At 38.3% G+C, this 24,260-nt stretch overlaps 1 protein-coding gene across 1 annotated transcript in view; it reads right to left on the reverse strand.

Moving 5' to 3' along the window:
- Positions 1 to 24,260, reverse strand: part of tmtc2b (transmembrane O-mannosyltransferase targeting cadherins 2b) — a 137,567-nt gene that overhangs the window by 42,175 nt on the left and 71,132 nt on the right. Inside the window, exon 3 of the mRNA XM_055173861.2 lies at positions 832 to 1,657. Coding sequence (XP_055029836.2) covers positions 832 to 1,657 — 826 coding nt within the window. The remainder of the gene's footprint in view (positions 1 to 831; positions 1,658 to 24,260) is intronic.

Raw genomic sequence — 24,260 nt, forward strand, 5'->3', positions numbered from 1 at the left:
TATTTTCAAAATTATGTTACAAAGTGTTAAATGATAAGTAAAAGTTTTTAAATTAATGTTCCCATATACTCCAAAGTTTGTTTCTAATGTCTGGTGGGAAAAAAGTACATTTAATCAATTTTTACATTTTCACACTTGACATTTTTAAAACAAAGTTTTCGTGAGAATCACCCACACATGCAAATATTTCTTACATACATACATGCATGTGTGTATTTATACATAATTATTATACACACAGTACACCCACATATATTAAGTAAACAAAAACTTTTATTCTACGAACGATTAGTCGTGACTAATTATTAGGCATCCCTAATATTGACTTGATTATCAGACAGACAGGGTCACACTTAATTGGTAAAACTTGCTTAAAGTTAAGATTTGTAAATAACACAGACACACAGTAATCTTTGAGTACCATAAATGTTTGACTGATAGATCAAATGTCTCTAAAAAAAATAAATAAAGGAAACTCATTACATGAATCATAAACTGCACAACCCGAAAATGAGAAACCATTTTTGGTTTGGGCAACATGTGGAGAAATAAATCATTGCAACACGTCCTGCTTTCACCTTGTCAAGTATTAGTTTCTAAAGTACAAGATTGTTGTAGTTGGATAACAACTTGACTTTGACCAACTAAGTACTACATAATGGTTGAAAAAACAAGAATTACTGTATGGCCCAAACAGCTGAAGTCTTATAGTGTCCTGATAATGATAATAATATTTTTTTTTGCAAAAATAGGTTTATGGAAACTGCAGTGCTTACCACTAAACATCGGGCATTAAAATAAAATCTGAATGTTCAAGTATGCAGAAATTACCTTTAGCAGGGTTCACAGATATCCCAGACTTGTACAACATCTCCTCATTCCGCCAATCGCGGTTCCTCAGTACTGTTTTAATCCCAAAGACAAGGACCAGTGCTGCACAGCAGCCCAGCAGTAAATTCCTGGAGAATTTTCTTCGAAGTCTGACATATAAACATCTCATCCCCACTGCTATCAACAGGCAGAAGCCCATACTAGGAATGTAAAGTACACGTTCGGCTACCACAAAGCCCACGTAGAAGAACAAGTTGGTGGCTGGGAGAAAGGGAATAGCCAACAGTCCCAATGAAAATGCCACCAAACTCTCAGTGGTTGGTAAGGTCGACACATGGTGTTTTACCGTACCATTACTTCCATTCATATGCACAGAGTTTGAGTAAAACTCAGAGTTTTCATGTTCAGAGCTATAAGTGTGTCCATTGGTGGACTTCCCGTTTGCTACGTGATGGGCTTTTCCATTGGTCTCCTTGCTTTTGGCAGGGCTACTACGAAGTCCAAACCATGCCAGTGCCGAAAGCGAGAGGTAGAAGGCGACCGTGTGGATGTTTCTCCAATCGGCAATGCTCCGTAGAAGCGGCAGTGCATCCATTGACCAATCAAAACTTAGCATGTCAGGGCACATGAGGAGCCAAACGTTAATGGCAGGTAGGTACAAGAACGTCAGCATCCTTGTTATAAAACACGGACAGTCTGCTGCAGGGTTGTCCGAGTTGGAGAAGTTTGGAGGTTTGTTGCCCATCCAGTAGAATCGGAAAGCCAGAAGGACGATTCCCCAGAAGCCAAGCAGAAACACGCTCAGGAGCAGGTGCAGACTTTTCTTCTGAAAAACAGTAAGATAATATTGTCGATAAGAGCACTAATTTGATTCAATTGGAAAGGCAGCAAAGAGAAATATTACAAAATGCGCCAAAACTGTATTTTTGTCTGGAAGTTTTAGATTTTGAATCCCTTGAGTCAAATCTGGACCAGGCCTTGTTTGTAAACCCAGACCAAGATAAACCACAGTGTAAAGGGTTTCTAACTGCTTTAAATTTGAAATAAAATTTTAGAAAAATAAAACGCATCCAAAAGTATGAAAACTGAGAACGACAAACTCTGGAGTGCAAAAAAAAAAACTATTTCATGAACAATTTGCTAGAGTCCTAAGAGTAATATTTAGCACATGAACATACAGTATTACAGTTTCATACTGACATCAATCCTTTAAAAAGCCTATGATGGTTAATAAGAATCCGTACTAGTGTGCATTTCCGAAAACAAACTGGGGGGTTTGAGCGGGCAGTGCAAGTAGTCTTGGCCAAATGTAGAGACCCATTATCTACATTTATATTTAGTGCCCAGAATAATAAACGTAACAGCACTGACTGCTGCTGAGCAAGTAAAGCTTTACATCACGATTCAAGGCCATGTTGCACCCGGCTTTTACAGCCTTGACCAAATAAACAAGATACGGCCTTATAAAGGTGCCTATCCATCATGCTACAGCACTGATATTAAACACTCTCCTATTTCCAGCAAGGAAATGATTTCATTTATGGAGTGTTTGAATATTTTGCACTTTAAGTAAGAGGGAGAAAATATTGTTTATTCCCTATATAGCAGCTGCAAAGTTCAATTCGCCTTCCTTTTCAAGTTGATTTTGGATCGAGCGCACCCTCGAGCAATTTTATGACTTCCTCCAAACACGGAACTCATTTGGCACAGCTAACAAACACGCAAATGGTTGCATAAATGGGTCACCCAATGGATGTTTACCCCAAAAAAAAAAAACATGTAACCTCATGTTGTTTCATTGGAACGTGTTTATCCCAGCCTGATCTCACAGGAATTTGTAACGATTTTGCTAATTTATATGAATTATTATTAGAAAAAAAACAATAATAAAATCCTACCCCAGCATTAAAGGGGTGAAAGCAAATCCTACAAAAACGTACAAATGTGGTCGTACAAATTAACTCTTTCCCCCCATTGATGGGTTATCTCGTCAATAAAAAAAAGCATAAAAATGTGTTCCTGATGAATTTTTATGTTAATCTGCAATACCGTGATTATCCACTTGCCCAATTTATGAAAAAACTGAAGCCAAAACGCTATTTATTAATTTTAAACTCTGTGTATGTTTCGATAATCGTTCTGAATCTGATCTCTAACAAAATTCTTTCACAAAAATGCAATTATTTCAGCTTTAAGCTAAAATATTTGTATTTTTGCCGAAAATTACCCATATTTAAGAGTAAAAAATAAAAAAAAATTATTGTTTGTTTGAAAGCAGAGGGTCTCTTCTTTGTATTTGTATTTGCATGTTTATATATTTTTAGAAGTAAATTTTCCCGGAAGGCATTTTGTGAAAATCACAAAAAATGCTGACGGGCAACTTTTCAAAAAGTGGCTGGCGGGGAATAGTTAATATAAAGTAGCCACATCGTAAAAAAACGTAAGATTTCCCATGATATTGCGTTGGTTGCAAAGCTCTGGAATCTTGAAAATATTCCAAGTTGGAAACTTAAGTAGGTAAAGTAATAATTTGTACATATTGGGTCATTTATGCAAACTCTATCACATACAAACATTAGCTTCCTCAATATGTGACAAATTTTTATCCGATTGCGACAATTCCCATATATTCTCTTGTCATTTCCATGGAAAGTTTTCAAAATTCCAAGGATTTTGCAACTCTTGTTGTGTATCCCCAAATGTGAGAAAATGACAGGATTTTTAATTTTGGGTGAACTTAAATTGGGAAAACACAGAACAGTCGTTTTCAACCACATCTGACAATGTAAAATCACAATTTATTGTAAACAACAAACCACTGCTGACTCGCACGCAATATGCGTATGTGTTTTGCATTATATCCAGCTCTTCTGTATGGTCATCTCTTTTATGGACCATGACATGGAGAGGATTTTCCTAAAGGCACAACCTTCACCTTATATCGTACTTGCAAACACTTGAATATGTGATATGACATTCACCACCACATGCCACCTAAACCTCAACTCTGAATTTCAATTTATCCGAGTGGGATTATGATGAAGAACAGATCCACTTAAACCTTGAACTAAAATGCTGGAACCTTAATTTAGTAACCACCATCCTGTTCCTCTGTTATAGCAGTACCCTTGAAGAAAGAAGTTTCCACGCCCGTAAATCTTTCGCCAATTAAATTCCAGGACAAAATCAAGTTAACCACCTGCGATTGCAAGTTCCTGTGACATCTGTTTAAGTTTACTGACCGAAATCATAAAGCGAGCAATAAAACTCCCATACGATGAATAATCAAAACGACCCATTGCAAAAATGTCCTGATCACACAACATGACATTAGTCATTTAAGGATGTTTTATTTGAGCAAATAAAACCTGTTAACAGGATAAACAATGATAAGATCGCAAAGTATTTTGATCTCATGTATGCGTCTGGCTAATGCAGGTGGAACGTGCGTGTCCCGCTGGACTGAACTGCGGGTTGAAGGGAAGAGGTCATAAATGGAGACCCCAGAGGGGCCATTAAACTGCAGGCTACAGAGGCAGAGCGGAACAGTCCATCTAAAGAGAAACACAGAACTGCATTGAGAAACTTTCTGCATCTAAAAAAAAACACAGCGATATGGAAGTCGACTACATACATAAATCACATAAATCATAACTAAAAATAAAATCATTCTGCACTTATCCAAAGTAAAAGCTGATTCTTAGCAAGCTAAAATCAATCTTTTAATGCAACTTTCTTTAGAGGTGACTTTTTCCATGTTTAAGTGCTATAATTGGGTCCCCAGTACTTCTATCAACCTAGAAAATGTAAAAAAAGATCAACACAGTAACTTAGTTTTGGTAAACCATTCTCTGCAAGCATGTGAAAAAAAGGTCATTGAAATTTGGCTCCCCTTGTGATGTCAGAATGGGATAATACCTCCCCTTTATCTGCACTATCCAAACACGGCACAGCCATTTAGTGCAGAGATCAGCTCATTTGCATTTAAAAAGACACACAAAATGGTACATTTTTTCTCACACATACAAAGTGGCAATTTAAACATGTTATAATACATTATCTATAGGGTATTTTAAGCTAAAACTTCACGTATGTACTCTGGGGACAGCAACAATTTATTTAACATTTTAAAAAAGTCTTGTGAAATGTCCCCTTTAAAGGTACAGTGTGTACATTTTAGCGGCATCTAGTGGTGAGGTTGCGAATTGCAACCAATGGCTCAGTTCCCTCGCTTTGAAACGCATAGAGAAGCTACGGTAGCCACCGCCGGACAAACATGTCATCTTCGGAGGACCCTCAGAATGTAGATAAAAACGTCTCACTCTTAGGTAATAAAAACATAACGGTTCATTATAAAAGGTCTTTTTACACCCCTGATAATATAGTTTTGTGTATTATTTTGCATTTCTGTCAAAATATCCTTCTAAAAATTACACACTGCACATTTAAATGTTGCATACATTTTTTTGGCTAAAAATACTACTTGTCCATGCATGCCTTAATTTCTTTTAACGCATGACTCAGTCTGTGAAAACCCAGTTTAAGTCATTGTTTGTGATTTAGAGAATTTTATTACTACTTCAAATTCTTCACATACCCCCTTATAGAGGAGAATCTCAATCTAGAAGAAGGTCCCTTATTAGTGAATCACAGCAGTAAAAGACGAATTATTACTGTGCAGATATGAGGCAATTATGTCAGAAAAATACGCCTTGAATACAGGATTTACAAACCAGTCAGAAGAGCTTTAGGATGACATACTACTAGCTTTACCCAGCACTGCAGGACTGTAAATTCAGACTGAGTAAGAAGACATCATAGTTTTCAACAGATATAAAATCACTGCGAATCAGTCGGTGATGGAGACATCTGTCATTCTATGTTCAAGCAAACCAAATTACAGCTACATGAACTCCACATAACCCTGCCAGCCAACCTGGCAACATGTATGAATAAATAAAATCGAGATGAATTACTGATGGCCCGGCAGAGCTCATACTGGTGTTGAGATGGATCAAGTGAGGTGCGATTGAGGAGTCTGAAGATGTGCCGGCGAGGTCACAGAAGAGTGTGAAAGCTTATACACAGGATTCTCATAGATTTACGAGGCTTCTGGAGGTTTGCGACTGCACATGCTATGAATAACTAGTGGGTATTAAAGGTAGGGTAACACATTTTGAAAAATGCTAACGGTAGCCGCCTAGCAATGAAATCCCGATCCCACCCTCAAGTCAAACCGCCATCCAAAGTCACGCCTCTTTCAAAACACATGAACACGCACAGATCAGACGGTCACATCTCAAGTCTCATACAGCAGTGAGACAACTTTGCAGTACAAAGTCTAATAACACTGCCAAAATAACCAAACAACTGGTTTACATCAGAATTAGTTTAAGCACACGTTGTGTAGACGTAGTAGCTATATCGTTACGCTAATCCGTAAACGAACACAAATTTCATAAGCAACACAATGTTTCATCAAAGTAGAATATCTGAATCCATCTCAATACAAACATATCGCGTACCTACCTTACCAAAATAAACAGTGCAACGACTCTTTCAGACCCTTTGCAGCTCCTGCAGCTGTTTCATCTCGTGCTAAAGCAGTAAAGTTACTGATGTTAATTTCGTTTTTTGCTCTTGCTGATCCAGGCAGTTTTTGCTGTTGTTGTTATAAAAGATGCCTTTAGTTTTGTGCCTCCTGTGTAGGTTGTCAATTTAGCAGAAAAGTTTGTTGTTCTCACTGTTTACAGGCAGGAGGTGAGCGCACGTGAACGCGCCGATGACGTATGGTGTCTGCGTGGACTCGCTGCGCGGTGGGCATTCAAATTATGCTTACGTATGAGGGACAAAAATGGAAACGTCCGTTCGGACCGAAATCTATGATTTGTTGAACATTTTTTGGTCCTACGCCTTTCACAGATGACATAAATTTCTACAAATACATTTAAACAACTTAACACAGTGATTGCTATCAGGATGTAAGGAGACTTTTAACCAGCATAACAAAAAATGTTTCAGGATCAAATCTGTTACCCTACCTTTAAGCACATGCAGGTTCACAGCACAAACTGTAGCCAAATATATTTGTGTGCAAATACAATGCATGTAGGAAAACACCACCGTTTTTCAATATTTTACAACATTCTTACCTCAACTTAGATGAGTTAATACATACCTCAATGCATGCACTTTTAATCTTTGTACAGCGTGTTGTGAATGTGTTAGCATTTAGCCTAGCCCCATTCATTCCTTAGGATCCAACCAGGATTAATTTAGAGGCCACCAAACACTTCCATGTTTTCCCTTTTTAAAGACTGTTACATGAATAGTTACACAAGTGGATTTAAAAAGCGGATTTAAAAGAGGAGCTACATTTTATGGCGTAATAGCACTTTTGGGAGTACTTCGACTCGGCGCAGTAACACCCTCCCTCTCCCATTATGAGAGTGAGAAGGGGAGCGGACTTTTCAGGCTAGTCGAAGTACTCCCAAAAGTGCTATTACGCCATAAAACACAGTTCCTCTTTTAAATCCGCCCAGAAAAGCGCCACGTTCCACCTTGGTCCACCAAACCTGCTCGTACAACCACTCGTCCCAAATAGGAAAAAACGTTGATGTGTTTGGTCACTTCTAACTTTATCTCTAAATGGTACCATTGAATGAATGGGGCCAAGCCAAATGCCATCGAAGCGTCGCAGCGCGCTCCAGCGCCCACGTGCACGCACACAGATGACAGAGGGATGCATCAACAATTCTTAGTTAAGGTAATAACATATTTTAATATTGAAAATGAGTAGACTATTCCTTTAATTAATCTAAGTTGAGGTAAGAACATAGTAAAATATTGAAAAACGGGGGTGTTTTCCTTTAAAGTATCTTCAAAAATGTTTCAGGGTGTTTGAATAAAGAGTTTGAGTCAAGCTTTATCTGTCTCTATTCACACACTACCTGGCCATCAGACCAGCAAGAATGTCACTTATAGTTTGCGTCATAAACTGGGTAAAACACAGCAGATCTAACCGTCTCCACATGCGCAGCCTGAACGCTTTTCTGTGCAAAAACATGTCACAGTTAAGGAATGAGCTCTCTATCACACACAGCAAAAATCAATTCTTTAACAACATCCCGGCACGCAACGTCCTCTTCTGCAGTCGTGCACACTTTCGAAGACGAAACGAATATTGGAACTGAAAAGCTGCTTTGAAGAGCAAAGCAAAATCTGATAGGTCCAAACCCTTAGGGAATGACCACTGGTCAAACACTGGGAGGAATCTGCTACTGTATCTTTTCCATCTCCTGTACAAAGAAAAGTGTCCATCTTTATAATACAGACCCTGTTTTCAATGTCAAGTCTTTGAAATCATAATTACTGCCATGTTGAAGATCGAAACCCCGCTCTGCTGCCCACTGTTGAACTGAGCATTTGTTTCTTTGGTCTGTAATCCAGTTTGTATTGAAATAAGTGGTTTAACACTGGCCTGCAGAAGAGATGGAGGTTCTTTCCACTTTAGAATTTTCTCTATCAGTTTGAAATTAAACTTGAAACAGGCATATGAGGATAACATCCACAGAGATGAAGCAAAAAGCAGACCGATTAAAAAGAAAAGAAAGAAAATCAGATTTGGCGATTGCAATTTTTTGTTTCAATGCATCTGACACAGAAAGTACAAATAAAAAAGCATGACAAAAATTCAATACTCTGTGCAGCTGCAAAAATACATTCTTTAGTATTGTATGATATTGTATTGAAATGTTTTTGTCTGTCTGTCTGTCCATCCATGTCTCTCCGTGTGTCTACTCTATTTGTTTGTCTGCCTGTGTGTTCTGTCTTTGTCGGGGTCTGTCTGTCTTTCTGTCTCGGCCTGTCTGTCTGTCTCTGTCTGACTGACTATCTCTGTCTGTCTGTCTGTCTGTCTCTCTGTCTATCTATTTATGTCTGTCTGCATGTCTAATCTCTTTGTCTTTGTGTATGTCTGTCTGCATGTCTAATCTCTTTGTCTTTGTGTATGTCTGTCTGCATGTCTAATCTCTTTGTCTCTGTCTGTCTGTCTATCTCTGTCTGTCTGTCTGTCTGTCTGTCTGCGTCTCTGTCTATCTGTCTCTGTCTGTCTGTATCTGTCTGTCTGTCTGTCTCTGCCTGTCTCTGTCTGTCTGTCTCTGTCTGACTGTCTGTCTCTGTCTGACTGTCTGTCTCTGTCTGTCTGTCTGTCTGTCTGTCTGTCTCTCTCTGCATGTCTATCTGTCTCTGTCTGTCTGTCCCTGCCTGCCTGTCTGTCTGTCTGTCTGTCTGTCTGTCTCTCTGTCTATCTATTTATGTATGTCTGTCTCCGTCTGTATGTCTGTCTCCGTCTGTATGTCTGTCTCCGTCTGTATGTCTGTCTCCGTCTGTATGTCTGTCTCCGTCTGTATGTCTGTCTCCGTCTGTATGTCTGTCTCCGTCTGTATGTCTGTCTCCGTCTGTATGTCTGTCTCCGTCTGTATGTCTGTCTCCGTCTGTCTGTCTGTCTCCGTCTGTCTGTCTGTCTCCGTCTGTCTGTCTGTCTCCGTCTGTCTGTCTGTCTCCGTCTGTCTGTCTCCGTCTGTCTGTCTGTCTCCGTCTGTCTGTCTTCGTCTGTCTGTCTCCGTCTGTCTGTCTCCGCCTCGGCGTGTCTGTCTCCGTCTGACTGACTGTCTCTGTCTGTCTATCTATGTCTGTCTGCGTGTCTAATCTCTTTGTCTGCGTGTGTATGTCTGTCTGTCTCGGTCTGTCTGTCTGTCTGTCTCGGTCTGTCTGTCTGTCTGTCTGTCTCGGTCTGTCTGTCTGTCTGTCTCGGTCTGTCTGTCTGTCTGCCTGTCTCGGTCTGTCTGTCTGTCTGCCTGTCTCGGTCTGTCTGCCTGTCTCGGACTGTCTGCCTGTCTGTCTGTCTCGGTCTGCCTGTCTGTCTCCGTCTCGGCCTGCCTGTCTCCGTCTCTGCATGTCTAATCTATTTGTCTGTATGTATCTGTCTGTCTCGGTTTGTTTTTCTGTCTTTGTCTGTCTTTTTGTCTCGGTCTGTCTGTCTGTCTGTCTGTCTGCATGTCTAATGTATTTGTCTGTATGTATCCGTCTATCCCTGTCTGTCTGTCTCGGTCTGTCTTTTTGTCTTGGTTTGTCTTTCTGTCTCGGCCTGTCTGTCTGTCTCGGCCTGTCTTTCTGTCTCGGCCTGTCTTTCTGTCTCGGTCTGTATTTCTGTCTCGGCCTGTCTTTCTGCTTTGGTCTGTCTGTCTGTCTGTCTGTCAGTCTCACGATACACCCATAATTATTAAAAGCTACATTTTTCAGAAGTTTGACATTTTCCTACAACATCCACTTCCACCTTAATGAAATTTCTGCAGAGCTCAGCCACTTGTATAAATAAACTGTGCATGGGAAAACATCTAAGACATTCACTCAAAGCCAGTGACATTTGCAATTTAGCTTTAGCAAGAACGTTCCCTCTATAGCTTTACTCTGAGCTCTGTTATAAATGGGCCAAGTAAACTAGCTCATCAGCTGAGATGACATGAGGATTTTGCATTAAAATTCGCTTAAACCAACATGCTAAACTTACATTATGTCCAGATATATGTTAAGCTTTCCTCAAAGTTTAGGTTTACTCTTTCCTGAAAGTCCGCGTTTCCATTCCCCTTCTACCGCAGCGTCTCATCACTCTTGGATTAATGTACGTTATTGATAGAAGAGCGGTGTTACAGAAATTCGACTTGTCTTCATGAGTAAATTGGATGTAAGCATGAGGGATTTAAGAGTCTAAGCCATCTGAGTCTGCATTTAATATTCAGCAGCTTTTAATGAGCCTGTTCATATGAATCTGCAACTTCAAGAAACGCCTGACAGGTGCAGAGCTACAGATGATTTACTACGGTTAACTTCACACAGCAATCCTGTAGCATCCTAATACCCTAATCAATGTTTATTGAGCCAATGTCCTATGATACCATGTTTAAAATGGAAATGATACCATTTGGAGGTACAACATCTTGCATAGGCCATTTTTATTGTACAGTGTGTAAGAAACAAATATTATATACATGTTTAGAAGAACACAAGGGTGATTAATGCATTATTTGGTCACATAAAAAAACAGAATTATGAGAAAAGCAATAGTTATGGCTTGGGTCTTGTTTTAGACTGTAAAGAACAAGTCAAATGATGCCAGGGCTTTATAATCGCTAAGAAAACCACTCAGTGGACTGCAAATATAACCACACAGCATGAATTTTCACACTTTGAAATACAACAAATTAGGCTTTCTTTTTTACAGCCTGTAACACGATGTTACTTTATAATGGTACTCTACTTAGCCATAGAAACTACATCACAGATTTTTAGGTCAGGGAGACCTAGCAGGCTAACACGCACCAGCAAAATTATGGCACAAACTTTTTCATTTTCAAATCCGACAGGATGGATATTCTGACAATAGATGCGTTTCCAGTACACTTCAAATTGAAATGATGCGCGCAACGGAAATATGCTAATTTTGCTCCAATATAGCGCAAAAATGTTTTTCATGTGTGTGAAGTGGTTTTGCAGGCTATTACAAAAAAGAACATATTGGAAAACTGCAATGTATTTTCTTGCATTTACAGGTAAAAAAGCCCAATGATCACTCTTTAAATAGGAGCGGTATGCTTGGTTGGAGGAAAAGACAGAAAAGTTGTTCGACCTCATGCAGTGTTGCAAGAAGCAACAAGCGCATGACAATAAAATTCTGCGAGAACAATTAGAGAGTCGACTGCCCTGTAGGTATTATGATGTCAGTCGCATGCCGGTCTGCATGATGTTACACATGCCGTAATGGTTTTAGTCGCATAACATTAATGGAAACAGAGTCATTTCGCAACAGTATTTTATAAACATTTAAAAAATAATGCTAAAGTTTTGCATGCATTTTTAATGAAAATCTGACTAATATCAACTGAATCAGGTGTGCATTGTTTTTTTTACTATAGGCTGGTAACTGATCCTGTAGCTCAGCTTATAAAGCATGGAGCTACAGATACAGGTTCGACTTAACAGGGAACAACCATGTCACCTTCAAATACCTTCAATGAACCGTAAAATGCTTTAGAAAAATATAACTGCCAAGTAAATTCTTGTAAATGTCTTGAGATCAAACCTATGGTTTAACCTACGATCATCTCTATCACCACTGAGCCGTTGCGAATGACATTTGATTTTAATTTACTGTGAGCCAGAGCCGGGACGATCACGAGCACAAATACCAACTCGAGGCAAACATGCATGGACAAAAAAAATCCTTCAAACAGTTACGAGAGTTTTTGTCAAACCTTGGCTTGGAGGAATGCTTGAAACTTTCAACACCTCAGGATATTATCCCAGCATTCCAGACAGGCTATGGCCACAATCCTAATCATCACAATTCGGAAAGAAATGTGCTCACGTATGCTAGCATGACTGATCAACAAAGGCCATGCCAAGTGTAACAAACTTAAAATAAATAGCAAATAGACATACTTCTTAAGCTAGTTTTTAAAGCAGAGGGGAAAAATGCAGTTCATGTAAACTAATAACTTATTAAGCAAACAATTTTTTTGATAAGAAAGCAATAAACTTGAATTTAAAGGACTCGTGCAGAGCCTTCGTTTTGCTCTATATGAAACTTTATATTCGACAAATAAAGAGAAAAATGTATTACCTAGCAAGGCCGTAAGTGTTGAAAGCACAAAGCAGAACAGAAAGATGAGTATGAAATTTTTTTGGCGTATGGTTGCTTGCATTCTAAACCGCTTTCGGTATTTCAGCCAGTTCAGTTTGATTTGATCGCAGCTGGAGAAGAACGACATTTAAAGCATTTCAGAACGAAAGCTTTCCAAGGTAGCCAAAAGAAATGCCATGAGCCATGCATCACCCTTAGCAAAACATGCAACCTTACCACAAAAAAGAAAAATATATATCAACGCAAATAAAGTGATGAGATTGAAAAACCTCAATCCATTCAAACTCAAAATTGCTTCCTGCTAAAATGTATTGGGTGCAACCACAGATAGACCTCTACTGTAAATGTCTGCGGTTTGTTTAACCTTTGTAAGGCTGAGAGAGACTTTGATTCACAGCGGTAAATACAAGACACAGATTCTTCATCTCTTCAGAGGTCAAAGGGTTCGAGAAGGTAGTGGCAGATTCTGTAAAAAAATTACCTGAATATTGGGTATCAAAAGGCTATCAAGATCCAATCAAACTCATGGTACTCCCAAAAATTACTTTAAAATTGAAAACATGCTTTTAAAGCCTCCCTGTTGTTTATCCATCCATCCCTAGAGAGCCTTTGACAGCCTCAACTTAACGACAGAGTTTGGAAAGTGCAGAGGAGAAAAATAGGACCTCCATCATGAACTTGTGCACCGTCAGCACAGCTCTCCAAAACGAATGATCTGAAACTAACATGACTTGTCTTGGAGAGAGAAAGCGATTTAGCTGTGTAGGTTACAATGATTGACCTTGCGGAGTTTCCAGCGGTGTTGCTGCGTCAGGGTTTAGCCAATTCAGGAGTGTTTGCATTGGCTGCACTTGATCAAAGAAAACATGCCGTACATGAGTGAGTGAAATGCGACAAGTTGCGGCGTACAGGCTTCCTGCTTTTCTGAGTGTTTAACATGAATGTGGCCACCTTGAGGTCACTGAGAATTCAATGTTTTATTCGATGTTTCCAGCAACGGTAACCTGGATTTTTGGTGAGTGAATACAAGAAAACATTCCAAGTTCCCACAAGGCTCATTGTTTATAAAACCTTTTTAAGGAAATTATGGATTCTTGAAGATCACATCTTCATCCTAAGCCAGACGTGCACTGGACAACCCAAATAAAGCTTTGTGTTTGCCCAGAGTTTACATAAGGGCTTACCGTTAAAAAAAAGAAACACTTAACAATAAGACTATTACAGGGTTCCCACACCTTAGTTAACTTTAAATTCAAGGACCTTTCAAGGACTTTCCAGGTACAATACCTTCAAATTGAAGGAGTAAATGTGGGGACACATTTCAAGTGAGAGCAAGGTTACATCGTGTTACCTTTAGAGGTACATTGTTACAGTTCCCTTTCGAGGGAACTCGCGCTGGGTCACTGCGGTGACACTTTGGGAACGCTTACAGGGGTAAGTGCGTCTAAATGTGTATATCAAATTCAACCAATGGTGAGGCTTAACGACAAAGACAGGGTGACGCGGGAGCCAGGAAGTTAATCACTATCTGAAATATTGCCAAAGACTGCCTTACAGGGACGCAGGAAGTATGGCAAGGGAGACGCAGCGTCTAGTTCCCTTCTCAGGGAACAACAGTACATACGTAACCCAAGACGTTTTCATGTGTCAAACATGAACAATGAATCAACATTCGCAAACAGAAAATACAAGCATTTAAAGCGAACAGTTTAGCACGTGTGCTTAAAAAGTCTAGAATTTTTATGATATTATCCTACACTACACAGGGAATAATATGGATTTTTTTTTCTAGAAAACTTCTGGCATAAAATAGATTCAAGCACTTTCAATGACCTGTATCTATGTATGTATATTTTCAAAAACTTCCTAGGGCCTTGAATTTTTACCCCAGATTCACAAAATTTCAAGGACCCGTGGGAACCCTGAATTTAGCAACAAAAAAATGACAAAGTCACTATTCTACTGTTTTATGAAAATGCATAAATATACTCGAAGGCATTGGAACAACAAGGGGGTTAATACGTTTTGGGTAAATTATTCTCCTGAATGTGTTATGTTCAGATACAAGGTTCAATGTTCTTGTTTTATGGAAATTGCAACATTGATGGTGAATTATAGCAAAAACAAATCTAGCCCTTTGAAAGAATTATAGATACTGAAATACCACCACAGCTGTTACTATCTAAACAACAGTAGCATCCATGTCATTGGTAGATGCTTTACTCTGGTTTTACTGCGACACTAATTACTCAAATGTGTAAAATGATAAACATGAATGGACCAAGATTGCCGATTGGGGACACAACTTGCAACACTGCAGTAACACATGGACAAAAAAAGTCTATGAAAGGGAGAGAGAAAGAGGGAGAGAGAGAGAGAGAGAGAGAGAGAGAGAGAGGGGGGGGCAAAAGAGAGAGAGAGAACAGCTGCAGAGCTTCATACAAACAAAAATAACAAAATACATAGATGAAATGCGCGGTTTAGTGCGATCATTAATCATACTGCTCAAACCTTCTGTCAGCTGTAATTATGTATGAATTTCTCTATTGCTCTTGGCATTACAAAATATGGAGTGTAGGTGTTTGTAATACAGAGATCTGTGGGAAAGAAAGCCCTGTGTGCCAACCACTTAAAACAATGAGGTGTCAATCCCAACATTTTTAATGCAATCATTTAATGACCGTTTCACTTTCCAGTGTACTCTGTCAAACTGTTTTCAGGTCAGCGTATGGGTGGTCTCAATAATAAAGCAGTGCGGTGCAGTAATAAAGGTCACTTTATAAAAGGGACATCTCATGGGAAAAAAAAATTCCCTTAAAGTTTAAATACAGCTTGCTTTGCTAGTAAGACTACTGTATGTAGGGGGTCTTAAGGTATAACAACAAAAACAAATTATTAAAGTTGAGTGGAAAATGATAACCTAAATTTAGACATTATTTGGTGCACAATACATTATAAGTGAACTTATAAATAAATTAAATGCTAAAACAAGGCACACAATTTTAAAAGCATTTCCCAGAGAGAATTTCATGCCAGATAAGTGCGCACTCTTGGATCAGCCAAATGAATGCATGCTTCAGTGATTGTGCCATTTAGAGCATGTCATAAATGTAAAATGGCAGTCGTGCCTCAAGAGAAAGCTGAAGAATTTTCTTCTGCATCTTCAGGAGTCTGAGAAAGATGCTCTGTCAATGCAACCTTTTAATATTAAACCTTGCAGACTTTCAGCACACATTGTGAATGAATCATTTCAATTAAAATGTATTTATATCTTGCTTTTCACAATTTGGCATTAGCAAAGCAATAATAATACAGAATAAAATAAATATAGACAGTAATGTACCCATACTTGCATATGTAGTCCTAATAAAAAGATTTTTACAAAAAATATATGACTACAATGTGAATGTCAAACAGGCATATTCATGCATGCTGAGTGTCAATGATTTATGTAAGGACAAAATGAACAAGGACAAACGGTAAGAACAACAGGACATTTAGTTTGATAAATGACTAAACCAGACCTGTCATTCACTTTTACATGGAAACGGACCAAAAGTGAACAAATTATATAAAATTCCTTTCACTGCAATTTGTATCCTGCATGAATGTGTATGTGACAAATAAACAAACTGATCTGAAACACAAGGCAATTATACAATACGTGAATATGTGAATCTGCTAAATACCATAATTAGCATTACTGAGAAAGAAAGTAAACAGAGATGACAAACATAACATCAACAGCCTCTTCAATGAACAAATCTTCTTCTGAACTCCATATGGTTTGCTCACTAAGTGAGTAATTAAACAAGCGGGTGAGTCAGGAGAGCAGAATGCTAATTGGTAATTATGGAGTTAAGAAATTAGGAAAGAAACTATAAAGAAAAAGAGCTGTGAATCTTCGGTGAATCTGTAGTGTTATACCTACCCTCATTACATTAATAAGATACTCTTAAAATAGTTTATTTAAATGAGGATTGTTTTTACAGAATCAATGACAAAAAAGTTGGCGTTTTAAGTTAAGAGTCCATTTAAACTTAAAGGAACAGTATGTAAGAAATTTATATCAATTAATCAAAAATGGCCCTGATATGTCACTAGACATTAAGAAATAATTTTCATTTTAAATACTTATATCAGTGACAACAGTGGTCCGGCCAGGATATTGTCATTTAAAAAGTGGAGTTGCAGCCCTTAACTGATCTTTATGTTGTCATGTTGTGTATTGGCCACCAGTTGTGTGATTGCAATAACAGTTTTAGCCACAAGTTTTGTGATTGCAATACCAGTTTTGGCCACAATCCTACACACTGTTCCTTTAAAGTCCCTTTAGATATTAGGTATTTCAGTATCTGTAATTAAAGTCGCCATGAAACGGAATTAACGATTGTCTTATTTTCCCTGTGGTGAAACGGCTCCTGAAATGAAAACAAAGGTAGGACTTTCGTCCATCAAGAATTGCTTGGATTGTTTGAAGTTGGGTCATGTTGCTAATTGCTGCGATCATTTCCCGGACCCGCCCACCTGCCACACCATATGACCCAAAGTAAAGAGAGATCGTTTCGAGGAGGGTAATTAAAGATTATGAGGCCACATGAATTTTACCCATCATGAAGTCTTTCCCGTGTGCCTCCTGGGTAAAGAGAAGCCTTTATAAGCCATCAATATGGACTAAAACAGCTGATATCAATTAGTCCTGATAGGGGGCATGGTTTCTCTCTCAATACTGACAGATTTCAGGTGATCTCCTGACTTTCTATGCCATTTTGCACCTTGTTCTTTTCATGTGTTTAATACTTATTCCCTGTGTCATTTCACTTTATTTATTATGACTCAACTTGTATACTTAAATGTTCTGATTTCCTTGTATGAATTCAATATTTGGCTTGATGGCTACATCTGGTGGAAAATTTGTGTCAATAGCCCACTCAGAAATCCTGTCTTTTTAAAATAAATACTTATTTTACCTGCTGTATTTTTAACATTTATAATGTATTTAAAAACAATACTCAAGATTGGCTTTACAGGGACTTTAAACTGGCATAATTTGGTTTACAGATTTTTTATATCTAATGCTCCATACACACCAAACGCAAAGCTTTGCATTCCTCGCTCTAGATTTAACTTTGTGTCATGCAAATTTTTCACTTTAGTTGAATATTTAATAAACGTTTCTGATGAACAGGGTGTTTTTCGCTAGCCTGACTACGTCAGACTTCGTACTTCCGCTCAATTTAATTTCGCTTCTATACTTAGTCTAAGATATCTCCCATTATAACCGTTTTCCTCCGGCTCAAAATCTGCCGGCACAATGTAAGATTGAAGTTTACAGCAGACATAGAGACACGAGCCGTTTCTCAATGTCAAGGATACTTCCTTGGCAGGACTAGTCCTTACAAATCTCCTTTAGAGGCTAGGCGAGGCTCCTTTTAAGAATTTGGAGAACACGTTAAATGGAACAGGTCATTACGTCATTGCGTGATTGAAAGGTGTGCTTTCGGTGCTGCGCGCATATGATTGTGGGTGATTTCAGGGCGTGAAGAGCGCGAAGGATACAAATTTGCATCCTTTCCTGTATATAGGATATTTCTCGAACGAAGGACTCAGTCCTTGGCTGAAATTTCAAGGATCCTAGACATTGGAACAGTCCTTCGACGGACGTCGATGACGTAGCATCCTCGAAATTCTAGCTTCCGAGGATCCTTCCTTGACATTGAGAAACGGCTACAGAATGCTATTCGCTCTGTTGCGGAGAATATTCCTGGCATTTGCCAACGGAAGCCCAAACAAGAAGAGTGTTTGTTAAACATTTTGAATGGATATGAAGTTGTTGCCCTATGTGGGTCTGTTGAGCACGCGTCGAAAAGATTTATGATAAAAGAGACGCTCGCGTTAAAAAAAAAAAAAACTTGCAAGACAATAACTTAACACTGAACTCTGTTTACACAGTATCTGGCAAACACATGCGTCTCTTTTATCGTAAACCTTTAGAGGCGTCTGCAGCAGGCTCGTATTTTGACATCACATGTGATGCACATAAGCAAATTTAGTATCTGTTGAAAACATGATGGAAATTCAAGTAAACATGTCCATAAAAACACTCTGGGAATGGTTATTTTATATACAGTGTGTGCCGGCTGTTTGAGGTTCTTGTAACAGAAGCTCATTCAGAGGTAAAACATGCATGAAAGATACCCAGGCCAGCCAAAACCAATCATCCAGCATACCAGATAACTCCAAAACATCAGTGGATCATCGCAGCTTCTGCGTGACTGTGGCAGGAAAGCATGTGTCCCGTTTCCAGACTGTATTAACTCAAGTTTAAAGGCAGACACAAGAGGAAAGACACAGTAACCACACAGTGCTATATATAGAGGATCTGTGACAGATCACTGGATGTGTGCTCCTCTGTGTTACTCTGGGAAAAATAAACACCAAAGCCTTGCAGCGCTTCCCACATGCTACTCCGCAAACTAAACAGCAGCTAAAAATAAATAAATGAAAAGAGACATGACAAAGCAGAGATACATATTAATAAAACAGCTTCCATGTTGCTCAACCACTAGATCATAGGTTTGAATCCCAGAAAATGCCCCAAAAATAAAAAAAAACAAAACAAAACATTTTGGAGCAAATTAAGAACATATTCAGTCAACAGAGAATCAAAGTTGACAGGCCCGGTCCTTATTCACTTTCATTATTTAAAAAATAAATGCCCATGAAATTCTTGCCCTGTCTTTCGCAGAAGTCATCCGGGTTTGGAACGACATGAAAGGCGAATAAATAATGACAGATTTATTTTATGTCATTACTCATTTACCTTATTTACTTTTAACAGCATTTTGTGTGCATCCATTTTGATTCTTGAGGCAGCTCTCATTGCCAAAGGTTTACTGCAGACCAATGTAAAAATTGTCCTGCGGGCAGGTGTTCATGTATGGGGCAATGCCTACGAAGTATCACTTCATCACATGCTGACAGAAAGCATTAGAGCATACACAACACCATCTGTGTGTGTGTCCGTGCGTGTACAAGGACATGTGTTAAATTCACACCTGTTTCCCCAAACCCAAACACATCAGTACTTCCACCTGAACCACCTAAACAATATAACCAGCTGACTTCCTTATTAAATACCATGATGCTTTTATAAAAAAAGCAAAAATACATTCCTTTAGAAATGCACAAACACTGTAAAAAAAGTCCGTAAAAATTTCAATGTTATTGCAGCTCGGTTGCCGGTAATTTACCGTAGATTTACATTTATGTTATTTACTGGCAAGAGTTTGTTCAAAGTTAAATAAATTTTTAAATATTAACAAGTCTTTATCTTTACAGAATAAAACTAGGGATGCACCGATCCGATATTCTGGATCGGTATTGGGGCCGATCAGGCATTTTTTGCTGGATCGGATATCGGACTAACAGGACCGATCCAATTCCGATACTGCGCATTACCCATGGTTGTCACTGACAAGCGATTAAAACGTCAAAGTATTATAAAAGCACCATAAACGTTTTTATGCACTATAATCAACGTCATCTTACACTCAATAGCTTCATGTGAAGGAACAAACACACATTTAAAAATATTAATGTTCACAGAAACACTGTAACTTACTTGCAAACTGAGTTAATCCACTGATGAGAAGCGGACGGATAAAAACGCGTCATTCAACACAGGCACACACACAATAACACACACAATAACTGTAACGTTAGGCTTTATTAAAGATCTGATTTCATAAAGTCTCAGTAAGCTTTTGGATGGATGCAATTCACTATGTGCTGAGGATTCACAGGTGAAGCGGTCTGATGAAACGCGTCATTCAACACACGAACCCTCAATAACTGTAGGCTGTTTTAAAGATCTGATTTTATAAAGTCTCAGTTAGTTGTTGGATGGATGCAATTCAGTATGTGCTGAGCACACGATGCATCAAATCTTTTTGTGTTTTAATAGTTATGAACTTAGCTTTCCATTGCGGAGCGAGGATTCCCATGCGAGTGTGAGGACGCTTCTAGAGCATCAATGCTGCACAGTATTGCGCAGAATGCGCACTCAATATGATTTAGGCGCATCAATTCTGCACCCCCAATGTGCATAAAAGGTCCGGTTAAGTGCATAATTCCCAAAATAACCATCTGCACACTAAAGCTTTTTTACTGTGACTTTTTGCGCAATTAAGGAAAATATATTTAGCATACTTATTTGATCAAACGTGCCTATTTTATTTTCTCCTAAACACTGCCATGGTTAATAATTACTAATGTTCTTGTAACTTGTAAATCATTTTAAATTATTGGTTTTTAATTTAAAAGTATAATTAGATATAATATAATTATATTATGCTAGATTTAGACATTTATATAGTGTATGTCTGTGTGTGTGTGTGTGTGTGTGTGTGTGTGTGTGTGTGTGTGTGTGTGTGTGTGTGTGTGTGTGTGTCTGTGTATCTGTGTGTCTGTGTGTCTGTGTGTGTCTGTGTGTAATTTAAATTGATCAAGAAAAAAACAGTAGTATCGGATCGGTAGGTATCGGAATCGGCCGATACTCAGAATTCGGGTATCGGAATCGGATCGGAGATGGAAAAAGTGGTATCGGTGCATCCCTAAATAAAACTATACAATAACAGCCTCATGCAAAGCATTCTGGGAACCGGAAATCATCATCAACCTTTTTCTGTTTTTTGCTTCAGATTTTGTTTCCCAGAATGTTTTGCTTGATGCTGTTTTTTAGTTTTACTCTGTAAAGACAAAGACTTGTAAATGTTTAATGTTCATTTAACTTTGAACAAAATGTTGCCAGTAAATAACATAAATTTAAATCTACGGTAAATTACCGGCAACTCAGCTGCAATTTCTACGGATTTTTTTTACAGTGAAGATATACATTATTTACACTCTGGACACCTGGCTGGGGGCAAACTTATGCAAGGCAGACAAAGCACATGTTTGAGGCTGTTTAAACTTGGTATTAAGATTGCGTTTTGATCGATCGGATCACAAGTGGATGACACCAAAGACAGGTGGAGAATGAGGTGTAAAATGTTTTGAGCTCACCCACTTTTGACCACATTCAAAAGTAGTCGAAAACGCATTCAACCGGATAGCTTTTGTGGTGTAGACGCTCATGTGGTCGAATGTGTCCGAGCAGCCACAAAAGACCGCATACTCTCCACCTATTGATCTAATGTAATGTAATACACAGCACCATTTTTTTTTATTGGACATGACTTCTAGGGGGAACCTATGGTGTTTAGCACGATCTTTAGGCTTTTTTAAACAAACAAGCAAGAAAAATTTCTTTCCTAAAGCAGCTATACATTAAGACATCTATATGGTGCTATTAACATGTGCACTTTACTAATTGGTTGAATTTATACACTGTAATATTTCAGGGCAGCATTAACTAAATATGAACCTTATAAAGGCAAAGTGAATGTTTGAACTATTTTGGACATTACATTCTGGAATCATCTTCTTCACAAAAATACCCAATCCTGCTTTTCTTATAGCCCTTGGACACCCATAGTGCTTTATTATAGTCTGCATTTTTATTTTCTGGATTGCTGTTTAACTGAGATATACGTTTTAATTCCCATAAAATGTTATAGTATCTAATATATAGTATATCCTCCATAGAATCTGTCTCTCTCTCTCTCTCTCTCTCTCTCTCTCTCCCAAGGAGTTTTTTCTCCATAGACTTTCCCCCTCTATAAATTAGGGGGTTTTCTCCTAGGAGTTTTTTCAACCCCTAGGGAGTCAGCTGACATTGGCTTAACTTAGAACTCTCTTCTATACGTTACATTACTACTTAATTTAAGCCGCTGTACTCTTTGATTTTTGTTGTCCCCTGATATTTCATTTTTTTTTACTGTTTTATTAATGTAAAGCTGCCTTGAAACAATTAAACAATTTTCAACCTAGCTTTTGGTCAAAAATGGACGAACCCAGCTGTTGGGTTAAATAATCTCAGAAAATGTTTATATTTGACCCAACAATGGGTTAAAGTGCACCTATTTCATTGCTAAAAACTACATTACTTTGTGTATTTGTTATAATACAATGTGTTCTTGTGGTTTATGGCTAAAAACCCACATTATTACATTTTTTTAAGCTCCAAATTTCCCTCTCTCTCTGAAACCACTGATTTTGTACAAAACTCATCAATTCGAAAAGTGCTGTGTCCCTGATTTGCCAGCTAATCTGTACGTTGTGATTGGCCTGAATACCTGAATAAATAAAATTTGACGCTTCTTACCATGTTTGAAAGATTCGCTCACAATGCAATGCTGACAGGAGTTAACTTACAGGCTGTGAGTCCGAAGCGGGAGGAATTATGATAATGTCAGTCTTGTCTACGCCAACAAGCCCAGGAAGTTGCCTACAATCCGTGTGTTTGTCGTAGTCCAAGAAAAGAGATTTGCGTTAGAGACGATAACTCGCATCATTGTGGGGTTTGTACCTTTTGCATATCGTTACCATGTACAAATACACACTTACACACCAAATGAAATGAAAAATTGTGAATCGAACCATAGTTGCTCTTATCATCAAAGTAATTAAGTCTCTTTGCGGAGTGATTAACTCTTTCGCCGCCATTGACGAGATATCTCGTCAATCAAGAGAAAACGCTAATTCAAAAATGGAATTATCTCTGCTTTTTGCTCAAAATGTGGTGTTTTTGCAGAAACCTACCCATATTCAAAAGCTGATTACAAAAGAACTACTGAACTAATGAACATTTTTTTTGTTTGAAAGCAGAGGGTCTGTTCTTTCATTTGATATATTGTAAGTTTATATATTTAAAGAAGAACCTTTTTTTGGAAGGCATTAAACTTTGGTGAAAATCATGAAAAACGCTGGCGGCGAAAGAGTTAAAAAATAAAAAGTTTGCGGCGCGCACTAACCCGAACCTAATCGCGGTCGGCCTCAGAGAGTTAAAACAACTCAAAAAACCAACTCAACTACCCAAAGCATTAGGTTGGGATTGTCTTTTTTGACCCAATGCTGAAAGTAACCATTTTTACAGTGTACCCTAAATAACATACATATTACATATTACATACAATCCACTGTTTATGTAAAGCACTATTTTTACTTTATATCAAGAACTGGCCATTCATACGTTGTATTTGTAGCACTGCATGGCATAAAGCTGACATCTAACACTGTACAGAATAGATAATAAAACTTTAACAACAAATTACATAATAACACAAATCTAAAGGATAAAACAATGGTGAACAACTGTTACATTTTGTACTCTAAAACGCTGCAGATCACCGTCACAAAGCCATCCCCGGTTCACTTTTACGGCTTAACAACAAATGCATTTTGTTGCAACGTGGAAAATCACAAAATTGCCAACAAGTCCTAAGGAAAGACATTTTACAGCTTCATGCTGATGAATAAACACTGTGATCTCATTCTGAAAGGTGTGTATGCCAAACGTGCTGTGTTAATTGTATTTACTTTCAGTATCTGTTACTGAAAATGAGCCTATTAACCTGTTCCAGAAAACAAGCTAATAAAAAGGCAATTTTCCACATAAAGATAAACCGATTACACCATAAATGCAAAAGCTGCATTTGCTAGCCATGTTTATTTGGGTGCTTTTAAAAACCTACATTCAAATGCATGACTTTCAAGCTGATCATTAATCTGCGAGCAGAACGTTGCAATGAATGCACAGCAATCCAAAACATCACACCAGATGATG

The sequence above is a fragment of the Misgurnus anguillicaudatus genome, chromosome 15 (assembly GCF_027580225.2).
Source record: "Misgurnus anguillicaudatus chromosome 15, ASM2758022v2, whole genome shotgun sequence".
NCBI lineage: Eukaryota > Metazoa > Chordata > Actinopteri > Cypriniformes > Cobitidae > Misgurnus > Misgurnus anguillicaudatus.